We start from the raw sequence: 23033 nt of genomic DNA, 5'->3' as shown, positions 1-23033 counted from the left end.
GCTAACACAGGGGCGGATGCCCTCGGTCGACGCCCGTTTCTACTGCTTCTTTCTTCCTTCTGGCCTCGACCTCTGCTCACTTCGCTGCAGGAATGGATCCCAGGAGGTGGTGCAGTATTATGTCTGTGTATGATTGAGACATGGACAGCAGGAGTTGAACAAAACAAGTCTTTACTGAAAGGAGTCAATCGGGAAACTGAAACTACAGAGGCTTACTAGCGCCTTTTATACAGGGGTGGTCACTGCCGGTACTGCAGTCTGAGACCAGTTATTCTCTTAAAGGTACATACACAGCAGACATCCTCTCTAGGAGAGATGCCAATGTAGAAGTGGGTCCTCATGGACCCATTGCTGTGCAGCAAGGTACTCTCCAGCTCCTTGCTAGCAGGGAAGTATGGGTGGCCCATGAGAGGGATGATGGTGAAAGGGGACATGCAAGTTGTTGTGTATGTACCTTTAAGAGAGAACTGCTTTTATACTGTAGTACCGGCAGCGACCACACCTGTATATAAAGCTGTAGCAGGCTTCTGTACTTTCAGTTCCAGCATACCCTCTGTTCAGTAAACACCTCTTATTACCGTTCTCCTGCAGTCCGTGTGTTATTGATACGCGGATACTACAGTGGCGACGAGCAGGTTCGAACTCACCTGCAGTACTGCATCACCTCACGGGGATCCATCCCTGAAAAGAAGCTTCTTGGAGGTCGAAACCAGAGCAACGGGCGTCGACCGTGGGCAACCGCCCAGTGATCCATCGGAGTTCAGTGAATCGCAGGGGAAGCTGTGGAGAGCTGGGCGTGGCTCCCCAGTCAAGGTGTTCCAGCAAATCGTGCTGGTAGCAGGTAGTGCGCTGACCCTTCCGGACTGCGGCGGGCTTGAGCTCGATCGAGCGGCTCTGCAAGGGGGCCGTGCAACGTCGTCGGGAAGGAAAAGAGAGAGAGAGGGTGGAGCGCACAGGGCGCTCCACCCTCTCTTTTTTTAAACTTAAACTCTGTAGTTTATAGTTACTAGGGTCTTTTCTGGTGCAGCAGGGACTGTTGGTAGACTATACAAGCGCCTTAGAGATATTTTTAATTGGTGATAGTAAATTAATTTAAATTAAGTAAAGGGAAGGTCATGCCAGGTGAGCACAGCCCCGTGATATGCTCCTCTTGCTCTATGTGGGAATTCAGGGACCCCGGTGCCCCTGATGACCACGTGTGCCAGAGATGCATCCATCTGCAGCTACTAGCAAACCGCATTGAGGCGCTGGAGCTGCGGGTGGATGGGTTGTTGAGCATTCACGATGCTGAGAGGTTCGTGGATAACACGTTTAGTGAGTTGGTCACACCGCAAGGAAGGGCTGCACAGGAAGATAGGAAATGGGTGACCACCAGGAGGAGCAATAGAAGCAGGCAGGTAGTGCAGGAGACCCCTGTGACCATTCCCCTCTCAAACAGGTATGCCGCTTTGGATACTGTTGAGGGGGATGACTCACCAGGGGAAGGCAGCAGCAGCCAACTTCCTGGCACTGGGGGTGCTCCTGCTGCCCAGGAAGGGGGGAAAAAGAGTGGGAGAGCAATAGTGGTAGGGGATTCTATAGTAAGGGGAACAGATAGGCATTTCTGTGGCCGTAGACGTGAATCCAGGATGGTTTGTTGCCTCCCTGGTGCCAGGGTCAAGGATATCACTGAGCGGCTGCAGGGCATTCTGGAGGGGGAGGGTGAACAGCCAGAGGTCGTGGTCCACATTGGTACCAACGACATAGGTAAAAAGAGGGATGAGGTCCTGCAGCAAGAATTTAGGGAGCTAGGTGAAGGATTAAAGAGCAGGACCTCAAAGGTTGTAATCTCTGGATTACTCCCGGTGCCACGTGCTAGTGAGTATAGGAATAGGAAGATAGAACAGATGAATGCGTGGCTAAAGGGATGGTGCAGGGGGGAGGGCTTTAGTTTCCTGGATCACTGGGTCTGCTTCTGGGAAAGGTGGGACTTGTACAAGTCGGACGGTTTACACCTGAACCAGAGGGGAACCAATATCCTTGCGGGGAGGTTTGCTAGCACTGCTGGGGGGGGTTTAAACTAACTTGGCAGGGGGATGGGGTACAGAGTGGAGCTATAGCAGGGGGTGATTTACAGCCAAATACAGAGAAAAAAACAAGGCAGAGCAAATATGTGAAGGCAAAAGGGAATATGGCAGGGCTGGAAGGCATTTATTTTAATGCAAGGAGTCTTGCAAATAAGGTGGATGAACTGAAGTTGTTGTTGAACACATGGGAGTACGATATTGTTGCTATCACGGAGACATGGTTGAGGGAGGGTCAGGACTGGCAGCTCAATATTCCGGGGTATAGAATCTTCAGGCGAGACAGAGGGGGGTGTAAAAGGGGAGGGGGTGTTGCAATATTAATTAAGGAGTCAATTACTGCTGTAAGGAGGGATGATATATTAGCGGGTTCCTCTAATGAGGCCATATGGGTAGAACTTAAAAACAAAAAGGGGGCAAGCACTTTGCTGGGAGTGTACTATAGGCCCCCAAACAGTCAGGGGGAGATAGAGGAACAGATATGTAGGCAAATCTCAGAAAAGTGCGAAAATAATAGGGTAATAATAGTGGGGGATTTCAACTTCCCCAATATTAATTGGGATAGTCAGAGTGTGAAAGGTTTAGAGGGTGCAGAATTCTTAAAGTGCATCCAGGAGAGCTTTTTGAGCCAACATGTAGAAAGTCCTACAAGAGAGGGGGCGATACTGGACCTAATTCTGGGGAATGTAGCCGGGCAAGTGGTGCAAGTGTCAGTAGGAGAGCATTTTGGCGACAGTGACCATAATTCGGTGAGATTTAAGGTGGTCATGGAAAAAGACAGAGACGGCCCGGAAATAAGGGTTCTAAATTGGGGGAAGGCCGATTTTAATATGATAAGGCAGGATCTGGCCAAAGTGGAATGGGAGCAGCTACTTATAGGAAAATCCACATCAAAACAGTGGGAGACTTTCAGAAGGGAACTAGAGAGAGTACAACGCCAACATGTTCCTGTAAAGGTCAAGGGGGGGACCAACAAGCAAAGGGAACCTTGGATGACAAGGGATATACAAAAATGCATTAGAAATAAAAGGGGGGCTTTTGGCAGTTACAAAAGACTAAAGACGGAAGAAGCCCTAGAGGAGTATAAAAAGTGCAGGGGCATACTTAAAAAAGAAATTAGGAGGGAGAGGAGGGGCCATGAAATAACACTGGCGAGCAAAATAAAGGAAAATCCTAAGATGTTTTATGAGTATATTAAGGGCAAGAGGATAACCAGGGAAAGGGTAGGGCCCATTAGGGACCAAAGTGGCAATCTGTGTGTAGAGCCAGATGATGTAGGCGGGGTTTTAAATGAATTTTTTGCATCTGTGTTCACTATAGAGAGAGACGATGCAGACATAGAAATCGGGCAAGGGGACTGTGACATACTTGAACATATTAGCATCGAGAGGGAGGAGGTGCTAGCGGTTTTAGCAGGCCAAAAAGTGGATAAATCCCCAGGCCCGGACGAGATGTATCCCAGGCTGCTGTGGGAGGCAAAGGAGGAGATTGCAGGGGCTCTGACACAAATTTTCAGAACCTCTCTGGCCACAGGGGATGTACCAGAGGACTGAAGAACAGCTAATGTAGTACCATTATACAAGAAGGGTAGCAGGGATAAACCAGGGAATTACAGGCCAGTGAGCCTAACATCTGTGGTAGGGAAATTATTGGAAAAAATTCTGAGGGACAAAATTAGTCTCCACTTGGAGAGGCAAGGATTAATCGGGGATAGTCAGCATGGCTTTGTCAAGGGTAAATCATGTCTGACAAATCTGATTGAATTTTTCGAGGGGGTGACTAGGGGGGTGGATGAGGGAAATGCTGTGGATGTGGTTTACATGGACTTCAGTAAAGCTTTTGACAAAGTCCCGCATAGGAGACTGGTCAAGAAGGTAAGAGCCCATGGGATCCAGGGTGCCTTGGCGCGTTGGATCCTAAACTGGCTGAGTGGCAGGAGGCAGAGGGTGATGCTCGAAGGTTGCTTTTGTGACTGGAAGCCTGTGTCCAGTGGGGTACCTCAGGGATCGGTGCTGGGTCCCTTGTTGTTTGTGATCTACATAAATGATTTGGATGAGAATGTAAAAGGTATGATCAGTAAGTTCGCAGATGACACGAAAATTGGTGGGGTGGTAAATTGCGAGGAGGAAAGCCTCAGGCTACAGGACGATATAAACGGGTTGGTCAGATGGGCGGAAAAGTGGTAAATGGAATTTAACCCTGAAAAGTGCGAGGTGATGCATTTTGGACGGACAAATAAGGCAAGGGAATACACAATGAGTGGTAGGACCCTAGGAAGTACAGAGGGTCAGAGGGACCTTGGTGTACATGTACATAGATCCCTGAAGGCAGCGGAACAGGTAGATAAGGTGGTTAAAAAGGCATATGGGATACTTGCCTTCATTAGCCGAGGCATAGAATATAAGAGCAGGGAGGTTATGATGGAGCTGTACAAAACGCTGGTGAGGCCACAGCTGGAGTACTGTGTGCAGTTCTGGTCGCCTCACTATAGGAAGGATGTGATTGCTTTGGAGAGGGTGCAGAGAAGATTCACCAGGATGTTACCTGGGATGGAGTGCCTCAGCTATGAAGAAAGACTAAACAGGCTGGGGTTGTTTTCCTTGGAGCAAAGAAGGCTGAGGGGGGACCTGATTGAGGTGTACAAAATGATGAGGGGCATAGATAGGGTAGATAAAGAGGAACTTTTCCCCTTAGTAGGGGGGTCAATAACAAGGGGGCATAGATTCAGGGTAAGGGGCAGGAGATTTAGAGGGGATTTGAGGAGGAACTTTTTCACCCAGAGGGTGGTTGGAATCTGGAACTCACTGCCTGAAAGGGTGGTAGAGGCAGGAACCCTCACAACATTCAAGAAGCATTTGGATGAGCACTTGAAATGCCATTGCATACAAGGCTATGGACCAAATGCTGGAAAATGGGATTAGACTGGACAGGGATGGATGGGCGGCGCAGACACGATGGGCCGAAGGGCCTCTTTCTGTGCTGTAAAACTCTATGACTCTATGACTAAGAGCCGGGCAGCGTTAGAGAAAATAAAAGAGGGGAAGGAAAAGAGACGCGCAGTGGACAGCGTCGAAGAAGAATAAAACTAAGGAATTTAACGAACAAAAGAGAGAAACGCCGAAGCCGCGGGGCGCCGCCATTACTATTTAGAACGCTAGGAGCAGCATTGGCAGCAAGGGGAAGAAGGAAAAGCACGGGAGGCGCCATTTTAATCCATTGGGGAAGAAGGAAAAGTGCGGGAGGCGCCATTTTAAACCACCCAAGATGCCGAAGAGTGGCAGTATCACTGCTTTCGACAACGAAATAGAAGACTGGACCACGTATGTGGAAAGAATTGAAGTGTACTGCAAGGCAAATGGGGTGGCCGATGAAAAGAAGGCGTCGGTATTATTAAATTTGATGGGCGCGAGAACGTACGGCCTATTGCGGAATTTAATTACCCCAGCTAAACCAATGGAGAAAAGCTTTGAAGAGATTGTCAATATCTTACAGGAACATCTAAACCCTACACCGCTGCTGATAGCAGAAAGATTCAAGTTCCATAAAAGAAACCAGCACAAAGATGAGAGTAATGCTGACTATCTTACGGAACTACGCAAGTTATCGAAGCACTGCCAGTTCGGAGCAGGACTGGCAGATACCTTAAGGGATAAGTTTGTCTGTGGGCTCCAGAGTGAAGGAACCCAGAAACGATTACTTTCGGAAAAGGACCTTACGTTAGAAAAGGCTTTCAGCGTTGCAGTATCCTACGAAGCAGCAGCACGGGGAGCTGTGGAAATACAACAGAAACCGCAAGAATATAGCACCAATGAAATGGCATATGGAGCAGAAAAGTGCTATCGCTGCGGCAGAACAAACCATGACCAGAAGGATTGCTGGGCTAAGGACAAAGTATGCAGGCAATGTGGAAAAGTGGGACACATAGCACGAGTCTGCAGGTCGGGAAAGAAAACCAACACTAAAAGAACTACTAAGGAAAAGTACAAGAAAGTACAAAAGATGACGGACAGTAGTTCAGAAGACCAGAAGAGTGATAATGATTCCGGGAGCAGGAGACTAAGTTGTCTAAAGTTACACAACATGATCGCAAAGGAGGATCACCGAACCATTTGGGTTACCCTCATGATAGCAGGGTCCCAAGTAAAGATGGAATTGGACACAGGATCAGCCCTAACAGTCATGAATCGATGAGACTACGAGCGGCTATTCTCACACATTCCCTTGAAGGATATGTCCATTGTCTTGAAGACGTATACGGGGCAAAAAGTCTACCCCAGAGGAAAAATAAGGGTGCCCGTTAAATACAACGGCAAGGAAACACAGGAACTGTATCTATATATACTACAAGATGGAGGACCACCATTATTGGGACGTGAATGGATCCAAAAAATACAATTGGATTGGCATTCCATTCAGGCGCTAGCTGTGGCTGACAAAAAGGATGATGACGCCACACCTGGACGACTGTCAAAAATTCTAAGTGACGCGAAAGAGGTGTTCCAGCAAGGACTTGGGACTCTAAAAGGCGTAACGGCAACGATAAAAATTGAAGATAACGCAAACCCAAAATTTTTTAAGGCCAGACCGGTACCGTATGCGATCCGCCCAGCCGTCGAAGCAGAGCTGGAGAGTCTGGAGCATGCAAGTGTGCTGTCCAAGGTGGACTGGAGCGAGTGGGCCACACCCATCATTCCTGTAATGAAGAAATCATTGAGCAGCACGCCTGGGGAACCGAAGAAGGTTCGCATCTGTGGGGACTTTAAGGTAACTGTGAACTCAGTCCTTCACACAGTACAATATCCACTTCCGCGGATAGAAGATATTTTCGCCTCACTATCTGGAGGGAAACGCTTTACGAAGATTGATCTGGCCCAAGCGTATCTCCAAATGGAGGTAGATGAATCATCTACAAAATACCTCACGATAAACACTCACAAAGGTCTTTACCAGTACAATCGACTGGTATTCGGGGTAGCATCAGCTCCGGCAATTTGGCAGAGAGCGATGGAACAAGTCCTGCAAGGGATCTCGGGGGCCCAGTGTTATTTGGACAACATCCTGGTTACGGGCGGAAATGACAGTGAACACCTTGCCAACCTGGAGCAGGTGCTCACTAGATTACAGGAATATGGGCTACGAGCCAACCGCCCCAAATGCGAGTTTTTCAGGAAACACATCTCGTATTGTGGCCACGTGATTGATGAAGAAGGGTTACATAAGTCCCCAGACAAGATTGAGGCAGTAGTCAAGGCTCCAGCACCGGAAAATGTGTCACAACTGAGGTCGTTCCTCGAGTTGGTGAACTACTACCATAAGTTCTTGCCAAATTTGTCTACAATTCTGCACCGCTGAATGCCCTGCTGCAAACTGGAGTAGCATGGAAATGGAGTGATGAGTGTAAGCGTGCTTTTCAGAAATGTAAATGCCTAATCACTTCAAAAGAAGTATTGGCCCACTACAATCCATCACTACCGATTCAGTTGGCATGTGATGCGTCTCCCTACGGCATTGGAGCAGTGCTGTCGCACAAATTCCTTGACGGTTCAGAGAGGCCAATAGCCTTTGCGTCACGCTCGTTAACCTCAGCCGAGCGTAACTACGCCCAGATTGACAGGGAGGCCCTCAGCCTGGTGTGGGGGGTGAAGAAGTTCAATCACTATCTGCACAGGCAGAAATTCACCTTACTGACTGATCACCAGCCTCTTGTCTCCATTTTTAACCCAAAGAAGGGCGTTCCGGTGATGACGGCGCAACGGCTGCAAAGATGGTCCCTTTTTCTCGGGGCACATCAATACGACATAGAGTATAAGGGCACGAAACAGCATGGAAACGCTGATGGGCTGTCGCGCCTGCCGCTGCCTACGGTGGAGGAAGCACCTGCAGTGGACCCTGTTGAGATATTCCATTCAACCATAGTCGAATGTCTACCTGTTACAAACTCAAGTATAGAAAAGGAAACCCGAAATGACCCGACACTCTCTCGGATCTATGATTTGACGGTGAAGGGATGGCCAGCACATGGCGACTCACTGTTGCCAGCATTCTCGCCAAGGAGAGAACAGCTGTCAGTGTGCTGGGGGACCTTGATGTGTGGATCCCGAGTGGTAATTCCACCCAAGTTGAGAGAAGGAGTGCTCAATGAGCTTCATGAGGGTCATCTGGGAGGGGTAAAAATGAAGAGCCTAGCCAGGGCGTTTGTGTGGTGGCTGGGAATCGATAAAGAAATCGAGGAAATGACCAAGAGATGCACAGGATGCCAGAAAGTCCAAAACGCTCCACCACAGGCCCCGCTACACCCATGGCAACGGGTACACATTGATTTTGCTGGTCCATTTATGGACTCAATGTTTTTAATTGCCGTGGATGCACATTCAAAATGGCCAGAGGTCATCAAAATGTCCTCCACCACCACGGAGAAAACTATTGCAGTCCTACGGACCATCTTCACCAGGAATGGCTTGCCAGAACAGATTTGCTCCGACAATGGACCACAGTTTGTGTCCGAGGATTTCCGGAGGTTTTTGAGGAATAATGGGGTAAAGCATTACACATCCGCCCCATATCATCCAGCCACAAATGGATTGGCTAAGAGGTTTGTTCAAACCTTTCAAAAAGCAATAAAGGCGATGTATAATGACAACATACCACTGCAACACAAGGTGGATAATTTCTTGTTTGCTTACCGAAATGCGACACATGCAGTCACCAACCAAGCTCCAGCCATGATGTTCTTTAACCACGGGTTAAGATGTCGCCTGGACTTGCTCAAACCAAACATAAGACGAGATGTTGAGAATAAGCAATTCCAGCACATCAATGAAAAGCCAACCAGGAGCTTCAAGATAGGGCAACCAGCCTTGGCCCGCGACTACCGAACAGAAAAATGGCAGCCAGGAACGATATGCACACGGCAGGGACCACTAATGTACACAGTGGACGTTGGAGAGAGCATCGTGAGACACCATGCTGACCAGATTCTAGAGTCACAGGAACAAGTCAAACCCATACCACGAGCATGCGCACCTGGTGATGAACCCGAAGTACAGATTGCGTCTACCTCAGAATCAGTGGTATTGGAAGCTGACGAACCAACCAATGACAATGAGCCAGAATCGACTCCGCCGAAAGAACAGGATACTCGAGAAAGGCGCTATCCAGACAGGATCAGGAAGCCTCCTCAAAGACTGAATTTATAAATGATTACTTTCAGCTGATGTATATAGTACAAAGAAAATTGTAATTGTAATTAGTTATTATTCAATTGTTAAATGAATGTTATGTACTGTTTATCTAAAAGGGGAGGAATTGTTGTGTATGTACCTTTAAGAGAGAACTGCTTTTATACTGTAGTACCGGCAGTGACCACACCTGTATATAAAGCCGTAGCAGGCTTCTGTACTTTCAGTTCCAGCATACCCTCTGTTCAGTAAACACCTCTTATTACCGTTCTCCTGCAGTCCATGTGTTGGTTGACAAAGACTCTTGGGAGATGATGAGGTGCCCTAATGGCCACATGTGTGCAGTCAATGATGCCCTGCACCCGTGGGAAGCCAGCCAGAGCGGCAAAACCAAGCCCCCGCTCAGTTACACTGGCTTCATCAGTGGCAAAGTTGATATAATTGGCTGACTTGTCAAAGAGGGCATCGGTGACTTATGTGATGCATCTGTGGGCGGCTGACTGCGAGATGCCACAAATGTCTGCTGCAGATTCCTGGAAGGAGCCTGGGGTGAAGAAGCTAAGGGCATTGGTGACTTTGACAGCCACTGGTAAGGCGGGTCCACCTGCTCTTCTGGGCTGCAGGTCTTCCTCCAGTAATGTGCAAATGTCTGTGACGACCTGGCGCGATAGCCTGAGTCTCCTTTGGCAATGCTGCTCAATCATGTTCAGGAAGCTCATCCTCTGCCTGTATACCCTGTGCTGGGAGTATCGTCTCCGGTGTAGTGCAGCCCTGCGTTGATGCCCTCTGTCCTGTGCAGCATCAGGTGGTTGAGGAGAAGGTTGGTGGTGTTATTGTTGGTACTGCTGGTGTGCCTGGTGCTGCTGGTGTTGGGGCTCATTGTGGTCCGATTCTGAGGACCAAGGTGAGACACTATAAAGGGCACCCATGCTGATGGAATGGATGGTAAGTCAAGTAGAAATGACAAAAGCAATCTGTCAATAGTGTGATAGGTTCTACCAATGAAGTGACACTGGATGCCAACATTGCTGGAATCACTTGCAACCTCTAGAAAGCTAAATCTGTGCTGACAATGCAGTCAGCAACAGCATCTGTCTTAGGAAAGTGATCAGCTGTGAGGTGGGAGTTTTTATTGTAATTTTCATGTTGTGCACTAATGAGCTGGATCAATGGCCACTCAACTTCCACCTCAGGTTCACAGACATGGTTCCCGACCTCAACCAGGGAAATTTGAAAGGTAGGGTAAAAAAGGCACTTAAGGGTCTGACAAGTACCCCATAATGATTTAAATTAGCTCGCCTGCCTTTGATGTTCGGGTCTCTGCCGCACCGGCAAACACACCCGAGGGAAAGACGCGTGGGGACAGGATGACGGCGGGTTCCCGACCCGCTGCAAGATATTTAGAATTTCCCACCCGACCCACCTCCAGTCGCGCCCACACGGACCCCAGAAAATTCTGGCCTAAGAATTGGAACACAAACTCCCCGATGGTCCTATTGTTCAAGGCATCTTGAACTGTGCCATAGAGACCAGGAGGCACCAGTTTCAAATACTGTTGAATTAGTACATTTCAGCCGGGGCAGGAATTGAAGTCCTACAATTGGACTCTGGCCCAGGATTGGAAAGGAGAAATCAGCCATGGTTCCCATTCCAACCAATTGACATGGGGACGTTAGGTAGGGGCAGGTTTGGGTTTGGCTACAATGCCTCTCATAGTGGAATACCCTCTCAACACCCACTGTCTAAGCATTCATGTGAATAATGGGCACTTAGACAAGGTAAAAGGGGCTGTTGGCACATGTGGAGCTATACACTGATCAGTCAATGAATTCAGAAGAGGGCAATAAATGGGAGAAACTGCAGCAAAAAAATCCAAAAGTCAAACTACCCCAAGAATTCCATGGTGCAAATTATAAAAAGTAGTAGATATTGACTGTAGCTGAGCATACTGCATTGCAGCACCAATGTCAGTGTCATGGAGTCATGCAGTGTAGTTTCAAAGCATGTACTTTCCAGACTAATGAAATACCATCCCCAGCCCTTTTGCCTTAGATGTGCCAAGTGGAAGCCAGGTATCTTCTCTTTAGGGGAAAAGAAAACCAGAAGGGTTATCCTGAACATACTACTCCAATTCATCTCCTAGGTGCTGACTCACAGCAGCATCGACAGAGCTCACTCCCTTTCTCCCTCCACCAGCCCCTTTGGCCACAGTTGGTGCATAGCCGAGGGAAATCAGGAAAGGTAAGGGTGAACAAATAACTAGAAATAGAAGGGTTCATACCCTTATTAAGGAAATAAAAATAGGAATAATGAAATTGTAACAGCCTCTGTGGAAATAACTTATGTAACCTTAATTTGGGAGTCGCATTATTGTTAGCAGCCTGTGCTTGTGTTTTATGATGTTATATGAACTCTGACTAGGTTACAACCAATTTAGATATCCACCTTCCTTTAATTTTCAGGTTTGAGTTTCTGATTGTATACCAGCCGCAAAAAACAGTGCAGTTATCAGTTGAGAGTAAATTCTGCACTGTTGCAGCAGAAGGGTTGGGAGGAAAGGCAAGATCCAAATTTTCAGAAACCTACAAGGTATAGAGGGGGTGGATGCTTACATAGTATTTAATTTGGACTGTGAGCAAAGATCTAAAGGATGGAAGTACAAATTTAACAAATGAGAAGAGATTAGAAAATAAAATCCCTTTGAGACATGGGGATATGGAATCGACGCCTAGAAAAGTAGTTGATGCAGTGCTGATTAACTCTTTCAAGAAATGGCTGGATTAAAAATATGGTTGGCAATAGGATTGAATATTATAAGACAGACACAGATTGAAATGATCAAATACTCCAGGAGGCTGATGGATCCTGCGCCGATGGGATCAGACAAGGTGGGAGGAGAAGTTCTCATCTGTGGATGGCAGCCAGTCAAGATTGAATAATGAAGATAATGGCGATGGAGAGATATATTGGAGCATTGCTTGATTATTTTTGAGTATTAGGCAGTGTTTATGCAGACCCTTCTGTCAGGAAATTAAATGGTTGAGGTAGAACCCAGGAAAGGATGGATTAGCATACAGCTGTGGAAGAAGTGAGGTTGATAGGAAGAATAGCCTTTTCACAGTCAGTTTCTTAAGTTCATGCTGAAGGACTGTAGGAAGAGTGAAATCAAAAATCTCATACAATGCCCACAATTATAAAAGAAGAATTAGATCAAAATTTACCATTTATGTGTGATGTGATTTAGCACGGGTGTTCATCTACATAAACCTATAATTAACTGAACTTTCTCAGCCAGCAGTTAAAGTGAATGCAACTTGTCACTGTGGAAATTACATTCAGTGCACTTAGAAGAGTTTAAGGACTTGAAACATCACTCAATATATTACTAATAACTGCTTTATTTATCTAGAGATAAAACTAGAGATAGCAACATTATAACAGTTCAGTACTGTAGTAGTAATCATCATTAGCAGGGTTTAGCCCAAACATATTAATAGTCAATTTTTAAGATAACAGCATATACTTGGTGGCATTTAGAGTTCAAAAGAGGGTTAAGTATGCTTTCAAGTCATCTCTAACTTCGTTTTACGAATGATACAACCTCTGTCATGTAGAAGAACATTGGGTGGAGCACTGAACAGTTCAGCAAGTTTTAATGATGTGCTGATTTTGGTTTCATCAATTCATCTTTTGTTGTCTTCTTGCTTGAGAATCATCTTCCTTTCTTCACAAAATTTTTAACATTCCAAAGCCTTCTGATTTATGTGAATGATATTCAACTTTAAATAACTGAAGCTATTACAACTGAACATCACTTCAGACAATCAGACCAATCATAGCAAAAATTATTGTTAATCATTTCAAGAGTTATAGGCTTCAATACTCATGGTGAATTAATCCCTCTTTTATTTGTCTTTCCTCAGCTGGAGAAATGTACCAGAAATTATTAACTTGCAGCTAAATAATCTTCAACGTTATTTGGCCACAAAGACAATCAGTACCTTTATCTTTCATTGAGATTGACAGATATTTCCTAGAAAGAAAAGTCTTTCCATTCACTTTACCTATGTATTCCCCCATACTATTTGAAACTATTTTGTGTGTTCATTATTCGTGACAGTACAATTTCAGTTTCGACTACACTATAGCATCAATATTAATTTAATTAATTTGAAAGAATTAACCTTCCTAATTAAACCTACCATTTGAGGTTCTCCAACAGCAATTAACAACAGTGACGTAATGAATAGAAGCTTAGCACCTGTATGACACTACCAACAAATTCCATGGGCAATACATAAAGCTAATGGTGGCTATGAAACTTCTTCTGGTTCAATGAAAACTCACTTTTTGTTAGAACCGGAAGCATTTCCTTTACTTCTTTTGTCTTCAACTCTAGTGTCAGGTCCTTAATCTTATCCAAAGCCTCCTGCAGGCTATCGTCCAGAGAAGTTACCCGTTCCTCTGCTTGCAGGGCACGCTGCTGTGCTTCTCTGCCAAAGATCAAAATGTAGAGGTAATTGTCAAAAAAGAAAAAAATGTCAAGTGCGCATGGGTGATTAACAGCTCAGATAAAATGGGTCTGTGGGAGCTTGGACCATAGGGGCAGTGTCCTAGGCCCAACCATCTTCAGCTGCTTCATCAATGACCTTCCCTCCATCATAAGGTCAGAAATGGGGATGTTCACTGATGATCAGTGCCATCCGCAACTCCTCAGATAAAGAAGCAGTCCATGCCCGCATGCAGCAAGACCTGGACGACATTCAGGCTTGGGCTGATAAGTGGCAGGTAACATTCACGCCACACAAGTGCCAGGCAATGACTATCTCCAACAAACAAGCATCTAACCACCGTCCCTTGACATTCAATGGCATTACCATCGCCGAATCCCCCACCATCAATGTCCTGGGAGTCACCATTGACCTGAAACATAATTGGACCAAACACTGTGGCAACAAGAGCAGGTCAGAGGCTGGGTATCCTGTGGCGAGTGTCTCACCTCCTGACTCCCCAAAGCCTTTCCACCAACTACAAGGCACAAGTCAGGAGTGTGATGGAATACTCTCCACTTGCCTGGATGAGTGCAGCTCCAACAACACTCAAGAAGCTTAACACCATCCAAGACAAAGCAGCCCACTTGATTGGCACCCCATCCGCCACCTTAAACATTCACTCCCTCCACCATTGGCGTACCATGGCTGCAGTGTGTACCATCTACAAGATGCACTACAGCAACTCGCTGCACCTCCCAAACCCGCAACCTCTACCACGTAGAAGAATAAGAGCAGCAGGTGCATGGGAACACCACCACCTCCAAGTTCCCTTCCAAGTCACACTTGGAAGTATATCGCCGTTCCTTCATCGTCGCTGGGTCAGAATCCTGGAACTCCCTCCCTAACAGCACTGTGGGAGTACCTTCACCACACGGACTGCAGCGGTTCAAGAAGGCGGCTCACCACCACCTTTTCAAGAGCAACTAGGGATGGGCAATAAATGTTGGCCTTGCCAGCGGCGCCCATATCCCATGAATGAAAAAGAAAACACCTTGCTGGCCTCCCATCTTCCTCCCTCCATAAATTTAGGGTCATCCAAAACTCTGCTACCCGTATCCTAACGCGCACCAAGTTCCGTTCACCCAGCAGCCCTGTGCTCATTAACCTACACTGGCTCCCAGTTAAGCAATACCTCGATCTTAAAATTCTCATCCTTGTTTTCAAATCGCTGGATGGCCTCACCCCTCCCTATCTCTGTAACCTGCTCCAGCCCTACAACCCTCAGAGATATCTGCGCTCCTCCAATTCTGGCCTCTTGCGTATCCCTGATTTTAATTGCTCCACCATTTGTGGCTGTGCCTTCAGCTGCCTAGGCTCCAAACTCTAGAATTCCCTCCCTGAACCTCCTCTTCTCCTTTAAGATGCTCCTTAAAAACTACCTCTTTGATCTGCCCTAATATTTCCTTATGTGGCTCGGTTTTGTTTGACAAGGCTCCTGCGATGCGCCTTGGGGTGTTTTACTACATTAAAGACGCTATATAAATGCAAGTTGTTGTTGAACGGCTGGTGTCATTTGTTCGCTGTTGACCGCAAAATCCGGCCCATTTTGTCCGCGAGTTGAAGAGCCTAGACACTGACTATCTAGACTCACGCATGAAGAATGGCGACTTGGGCAAAGGACGCAAGGCACCCAGGACCGCTGGAAATGTATCCCAGCAAAACCTCAAAGCCTTTAGGAGGTGAGTAAGACAGGGGAAAAAAATCAGTGGAGAAAAGAAAAGAATATGACAAACACTGAAAGTAGACAAGCAATAACAAACGTATTCCCAGAAAAGTCTAATCCTCTTACTTCAAATTACTTAATTCAACTTGAAATCATGCAAAATACATCTCCCGTGAGGGTTTTGCTTAATTCAAACTAGAATCATAGAATGATACAGCACAGGAGGACATTTGGGCCATCATGCCTGTGCCAACTCTTTGAAAGAACCATCCAATTAGTCCCACTCCCCTGCTTTTTCCCCATAGCCCTGCAAATATTTCCTTTTCAAGTATATATCCAATTCACTTTTGAAAGTTACTGTTGAATCTGCTTCCACCACCCTTTCAGGCACTGCATTCCAGATCATAACAACTCGCAGCGTAAAAAAAATACTCCTCATCTCCACTGATTCTTTTGCCAATTATCTTAAATCTGTGCACTCTGCTTACCCACCCACCTGCCAGTGGAAACAGTTTCTACTTACTTACTTACTCTATCAAAACTCTTCATAAATTTGAACACCTCTATTATATCTCCCCTTAACCTTTTCAGCTCTAAGGCGAACAATCCCAGCTTCTCTAGTCTGTCCACATAACTGAAGTCTCTCATCCCTGGTATCATTGTAGTAAATCACTCTCTCCAAGGCCTTGACATCCTTGCAGAATTGGACACAATACTTTGGTTGAGGCTTAATCAGTGATTTATAAAAGGTTTAGCATAACTTCCTTGTTTTTGTAGTCTATGCCGCTATTTATAAAGCCAAGGATTCCATATGCTTTTTTAGCAGCCTTATCAACTTGCCCTGCCACCTTCAAAGATTTGTGTATGTGAATCCCCAGGTCTCTCTGTTTCTGCACCCCCTTTAAAGGTGTACCATTTAGTTTATATTGCCTCTCCTTGTTCTTCCTTCCAAAATGCATCACTTCATACTTCTCTGCATTAAATTTCATATAGCATGTGTCTCTCCATTTCACCAGTCTGTCTATGTCCTCCTGAAGTCTGCTACTATCCTGCTCATGGTTTACTATGTTTCCAAGTTTTATCCCATCTGCAAACTGAAATTATGCTCCCTATAGGTCCAGGTCATTCATATATATCAAAAAGAGCAATGGTCCTAATATCAACAGTTGGGGACATCACAGTGTACTTCCTTCCACTCTGGAAAAAAAACATTCACCACTACCCTTTGCTTTCTGTCTCTCTGCCAATTTTGTGTTCACGTTGACACTGCCCCTTTAATCCCATGGACTTCAATTTTGCTAAAAGCCTATTATGTGGCACTTTATCAAACAGCTTTTGAAACTCCACATACACAACATCAAACGCACTACCCTCATCAACTCTCTACGTTACTTCATCGAAGAACTCAGTTAAGTTTGTCAGACACAATTTGCCTTTAACAAATCGGTAATAACAACAGAAAATGCTGGAAAAACTCAGCAGGTCAGGCAACATCCGTGGAGAGAAATTTGAGTTGACGTTTCGGGTTGGACCCTTCTTCAAAACTGGAAAGAAAAGAAACTAGATCGAAGGCAGGGCTGCGATCGGACAAAAGAATAAAAGAAACAAAAGAAGTAAAAGAGATTAGAAGCTAGACGAGATGGTAATAGGCTGGGATTAGGTGTAAAGTGTACTGGCAGGGCAAAAGATAGCTGCCAGGTGTGAGAGAGAAACAAAAGGAAGGCGGGGGGGGGGGGGGAAAGGAGTGGAACAATTACAACAGAAAATGAAATGGGGGCCGAGCTTATGATCTGAAATTGTTGAACTCGATATTGAGTCCGGAAGGCTGCAGACTGCCTAATCGGAAGATGAGGTGCTGTTCCTCGAGTTTGCGTTGAGCTTCCGTGGAACAATACAAGAGGCCAAGGACGGTGAGGTCCGAGTGGGAATGGAGCGGTGAATTAAAATGACAGGCGACCGGAAGCTCGGGGTCACCCTTACGGACTGAACGGAGGTGTTCCGCAAAGCGGTCACCCAATCTGCGTTTGGTCTCCCCAATGTAGAGGAGACCGCATCGTGAGCAGCGAATACAGTATACTAGATTGCGAGAAGTACAAGTAAATCGCTGTTTCACTTGGAAGGGGTGTTTGGGGCCCTGGACAGTGGGAAGGGGGGAGGTATAGGGGCAGGTGTTACATCTCCTCCGCTTGCACGGGAAGGTGCCAGGCGAAGAGGAAGGGCTGTTTGGAGTGATAGAGGAGTGGACTAGGGTGTCTCGGAGGGAGCGGTCCCTGCGGAATGCTGAATCATAGTCTCTAGAAGTTTCCTCACCACTGACGTTAGGCTGCCTGGCCTTTAGTTAGAGTTTATCCCTTTCCCCACTTTTGAGCAAGGGTGTAACATTAGCAACCCTTCAGTCCTCTGGCACCACTCCCATATCCAAGGAGGATTGAAAGATTGTGGCCAGAGCCTTTGCTATTCCTACCTTTACTTCCCTCAGTAAACTAGGATGCATCCCATATGGACCAGGTGACCTTCCTACATTGAGCACTGCCAACCGGTTAAGTACCTCCTCTTTATTTATTTTCATCCTAATATCTCTACCCGCCTTCTTCCTTACCGTGACATTAGCAGCATCCTCTTCTTTTGAGAAGATACATGCAAAGTACTCATTTAGTACCTCAGCCAAGCTCTGTTCCTCCACAAGAAGTATTTATTTTTGATCCGTAATCAGCCCCACCCTTCCTTTGACTATGCTTTTACTCATTATGTTTATAAAATACTTTAGTGTTCCTTTTTATGTTACCCAATAATCTTTTCTCATACACTCTCTTTGTCTCTTATTTCCTTTTTCAGTTCTCCTCTGTACTCTGTATTCTGCTTGATTCTCTACTGTATTATGAATCTGTAATTTAACATAAGCCTCCCTTTTCTGTTTCATTTTAATCTCTATGGGGGCAAAATTCGGTTGCTTTGCCCCTCCCGTTAGCGTCCCAAGGGGCTAACGGGGCTCAAAGCAACTAGCGCCTGGGCGCCACTAACACCTCCTGCAAAATTCAACGGGCGGTTAACGCCGGCAGTAGCCAGTAGCGCTGTGCCTCAAGCAATGATGTCATCGCTGTGCGCAGCGCCCCGGCCGCAAACTTGAGTCGTGCCCCCTGACGTACCACCAGGTGCTATGTCCGACAGGGTCAGGAGGGCGTACTTGCAGCCGGGGCGGTGATATTTAATGGGAAGGTGCCGGGCGGCCATTTGGTTTTGTGGGCCGCCTGCCAGCACCTGCTCTCCTCCTGCGGGGTGCCGGCCGCGATCAAGAGGGGTGCCGGGCTCTTTTGCCGGCACCCCGTTCCCTGGTGGCCCAGCAGGGCCCTGGTTCCCTCCCCTTTAATAAGGGGAGGGAGACCTGCAGTACCGTGGCGCTATGTGCTGGCACGCACGGCGCTGCGGCTCATAGTGCCACGATATTGAACTGGAGTGTCCCAAGAGGGAGGGGGAGCGCTTCCAGTTGCACCCCACTTCCTGCTTGGGGCACTACCATTCAATTTCGGGTGTGGGGATGCTAACTTCTTCGGGGCGTTAAAAGTAGCGCAAAGTTAGTGCCCCAAAGGGGGCGTGAGCCCATTTTTCCCCCTTGTGGTAAACCACTTTTATCGTTACACTATAGTTATCACTGTTGTATTGTTATCACCGTTATCACTGTTGTATCACGATACGAGGTCGCCTCTTGTCGCGCTGTTATACCTGGGCTGACCACCTCCGACTCCGCCCATGGCTCCACCTACCTGCCCAGGTATAAAGGTAGTCGACTGGCTGGTATTCCTCCTTGTTGGACCCGATCACCCACGAGGGTGGGCTCTGTTATTTAGTCAATAAAAACCTTTAGTTACGTTCCTAACTCGTCGCTTTTTATTGGACGAATTGATAGGTATATCAATTTTATTGACTAAATTTTAAAGATGTCTACTACTGACCAGCCAGGAGCCCTCCCAGAAGCACAGCCACAGCAGCTTTCAGACACCGGGCTACACCAGCCACACCAGCCGGCTTGGCTGCAAGCCCTCAAACCACCGTACCTGGATCTAAACCCACAGGCAGCAAACTCAGCCCTCAACTTCAAACACTGGCTGGACTGCTTCGAATCCTACCTGGAAGAATCCGGCGCCCCGCAGAGATCCAAACTAAGACTTCTGAACGCCCAAGCGAGCCCGAGAGTATACGCACTCATCCAGGATACGACTACATACGAGGCCGCTATCAACCTACTGAAACAGCAGTACCGCAGCCCGGTAAATTACATGTACACCAGGCACCTCCTAAGATCCCGCCCGCAACAGCCAGGAGAGTCTGTAGCTGAATTTTTACGGGCGCTAAGAGCACTCGGCAGGAACTGTGACTTTAAAGCGGTGACGGCTGTTGAAAATACGGAAGATAATATCCGCGATGCCTTTGTGAAAGGCCTACGGTCCGACTACTCACGGCAAAGACTGCTTGAAGCTAAAGACCTCGACCTGGACAAAGCTGAAGCCCTCGCTCTCTCCCTGGAGGTGGCCCATCAGGACCAGGAGGCGTTTTCCAGGTACTGCTCGCGACCCTGGGACTCGGGCCCGACCCCTACCGCAATACCCTTCGCAGCGCCGCCCCCGGGACCTACCTCAGCGTCGGCGTCCCGGACCCGACCGGGCCCGCCACCCCCGGTACCGGCTCCGACATCGGGCACCCGCGATCGGGCCGCCGGCTGCTTCTTTTGCGGCCAGGAGAAGCACCCGAGGTCGCGCTGCCCAGCCAGGAACTCTACCTGCTCAACCTGCAGGAAGAAAGGCCACTTCTCTAAGGCCTGCAGGAGCAGATCTTCAGAGGCCAGCAGTGCCTCATGCGAACTGTGGGGGTGGCCATCTTCTTTCACGGCAACTGAGGCCAGTATCCCCACACGTGAGTCATGGGGGCGGCCATCTTTGATCAAGGCAACCGACCCCAATAGTGCCTCATGTGAGTTATGGGGGCAGCCATCTTCTCCGCCATTTTGTCCTACCTCGTGGGAGACGCCATCTTACCCACCACGCCCGACTGCCACCGGGCCCCCGGACCCGACGACCGCCTCGCCCGCAGACGACAACGACTCGCTTACCTACACACTAGCCTCCGTCACTCTGGATCAAGCCCACCCACACCACCTGTCCAAGTCGATGATGGACATCAAAGTAAACGGCCACGCCACGACCTGCCTGTTCGACAGCGGAAGCACGGAGAGCTTCATCCACCCAGACACGGTGAGCCACTACTCCCTCCCTGTCCTGCCAATGCGCAACCGAATCTCGATGGCATCGAGGTCCCACGCCACGGACATTAGCGGCTACTGTGCTGTGACCTTGTCGGTTAAGGGTACAGAGTATAAAAACTTTAAACTCCTCGTCCTCCCCCAGCTCTGCGCTGCCGTCCTACTAGGGCTGGACTTCCAATCCCACCTCCAAAGTGTAACCCTAGCATACGGTGGACCCCTCCCCCCACTCACAGTCGACAACCAGCGAAGGTTAAACCGCCCACCGCGTAACACCTGCAGCCTATCCACCCTCAAGGTGCCGCCACCTTCCCTGTTCGCTAACCTCACCCCCGACTGCAAACCCGTCGCTACCAAGAGCAGGCGGTACAGCGCTGGGGACAGAGCTTTCATTAGCTCTGAGGTGCAGCGTCTCCTGAAGGAGGGCATCATCGAGGGGAGCAACAGCCCCTGGCGTGCCCAGGTCGTGGTCGTTAAGACCGGCGATAAAAATCGCCTGGTCATCGACTACAGCCAGACCATAAACAGATACACCCAGCTGGACACATACCCCCTTCCCCGCATATCTGACATGGTCAATCAGATTGCACAATACCGCGTATTCTCGACCATCGACCTTAAGTCGGCCTACCACCAACTCCCTATCCACCCCGAGGACCGCCAGTACACCGCCTTCGAGGCGAATGGGCGCCTATACCACTTCCTTAGGGTCCCCTTCGGTGTCACCAACGGGGTCTCGGTCTTCCAAAGGGAGATGGACCGGATGGTTGACCAGAACGGACTGCAGGCCACATTCCCCTACCTAGATAACGTCACCATCTGCGGCCGCGACCGGCAGGACCACGACGTGAATCTGGAGAAATTCCTCCGTACAGCCCAACGGCTGAACCTCACCTACAATAAGGAGAAATGTGTGTTTAACACCTCGCGCCTTGCCATCCTTGGCTGTGTAGTAGAGAACGGACTCATCGGCCCCGACCCCGAAAGAATGCGCCCCCTCATGGAGCTACCCCTCCCCCACTGCCCTAAGGCACTTAAGAGAACCCTGGGGCTCTTCGCCTACTATGCCCAATGGGTGCCCAATTATGCGGACAAAGCCAGACCCCTCATGAAGTCCACATCCTTCCCCCTTACGGAGGAAGCGTGCGCAGCCTTCTCCCTCATTAAGGGAGACATTGCCAAGGCCACTATGCACGCAGTGGATGAGTCCATCCCCTTCCAAGTCGAGAGCGATGCATCCGACTTCGCCCTAGCCGCCACCCTTAACCAGGAGGGGAGACCGGTGGCCTTCTTCTCAAGGACCCTACAGGGCCCTGAGATCCGACACTCGTCGGTCGAGAAGGAGGCCCAGGCGATTGTGGAGGCGGTACGACGCTGGAGGCACTACCTGGCAGGCAAACGATTTACCCTCCTTACCGACCAACGTTCGGTCGCTTTTATGTTTAATAACAAGCTGAGGGGCAAAATCAAGAATGACAAGATCTTGAGGTGGAGAATCGAGCTCTCCACCTACGATTATGATATCTTGTACCGGCCAGGTAAGCTGAACGAACCCCCCGATGCTCTGTCACGAATTACATGCGCCAGCGCGCAAAGTGATAGACTTCAGACCCTCCACAACGACCTCTGCCACCCCGGGGTCACCAGACTTTACCACTTCATTAAGGCCCGCAACCTGCCCTACTCCATCGAGGAGGTCAGGACCATAACCAGGAACTGCCAGACCTGTGCCGAGTGCAAACCGCACTTCTTTAGGCCGGACAGAGCAAGCCTGATCAAGGCCACCCGCCCCTTCGAGCGCCTGAGCATCGACTTTAAGGGGCCCCTCCCGTCCTCTCACCGTAATGTGTACTTCCTCAACATTGTTGATGAGTACTCCCGTTTCCCCTTTGCCTTCCCCTGCCCAGACATGACCAGTACCACGGTCATTAAATGCCTGAACGACCTCTTCGCCTTGTTCGGGTTCCCAAACTATATACATAGTGACCGGGGCTCCTCTTTCATGAGCGAGGAACTCCGTCAGTTCCTACTAGCGAGAGGTATTGCAGCAAGTAGGACCACCAGCTACAACCCCCGAGGGAACGGCCAGGTGGAAAGAGAGAACGCGACGGTATGGAAGGCCGTCCTCTTAGCCTTAAAGTCGAAGGGCCTCCCAACCTCCCGCTGGCAGGAAGTCCTCCCGACAGCGCTGCACTCCATCCGGTCACTACTTTGCACTGCCGTTAACGCCACCCCCCATGAACGAATGTTTGTTTTCCCCAGGAAGTCGACTACGGGAACCACTCTACCAACCTGGCTGACCTCTCCGGGGCCCGTCTTGCT

The 23033-nt window shown here is 48.4% G+C and overlaps 1 protein-coding gene across 1 annotated transcript in view; it reads right to left on the bottom strand.

The window, feature by feature from the left end:
* The window catches only part of LOC147121816 (uncharacterized), a 62284-nt gene that overhangs the window by 6588 nt on the left and 32663 nt on the right, over window positions 1-23033 (bottom strand). Inside the window, exon 4 of the mRNA XM_085982324.1 lies at window positions 13589-13734. Within this exon, the coding sequence (XP_085838450.1) occupies window positions 13589-13734 (146 nt within the window). The remainder of the gene's footprint in view (window positions 1-13588; window positions 13735-23033) is intronic.

The sequence above is a fragment of the Somniosus microcephalus genome, chromosome 3, assembly GCF_052327205.1.
Source record: "Somniosus microcephalus isolate GS21.2 chromosome 3, FLI_Smic_1.0, whole genome shotgun sequence".
NCBI lineage: Eukaryota > Metazoa > Chordata > Chondrichthyes > Squaliformes > Somniosidae > Somniosus > Somniosus microcephalus.
The sequence above is the reverse complement of the archived record's forward strand: the minus strand, read 5'-3'. Positions and strand labels throughout refer to the sequence as shown.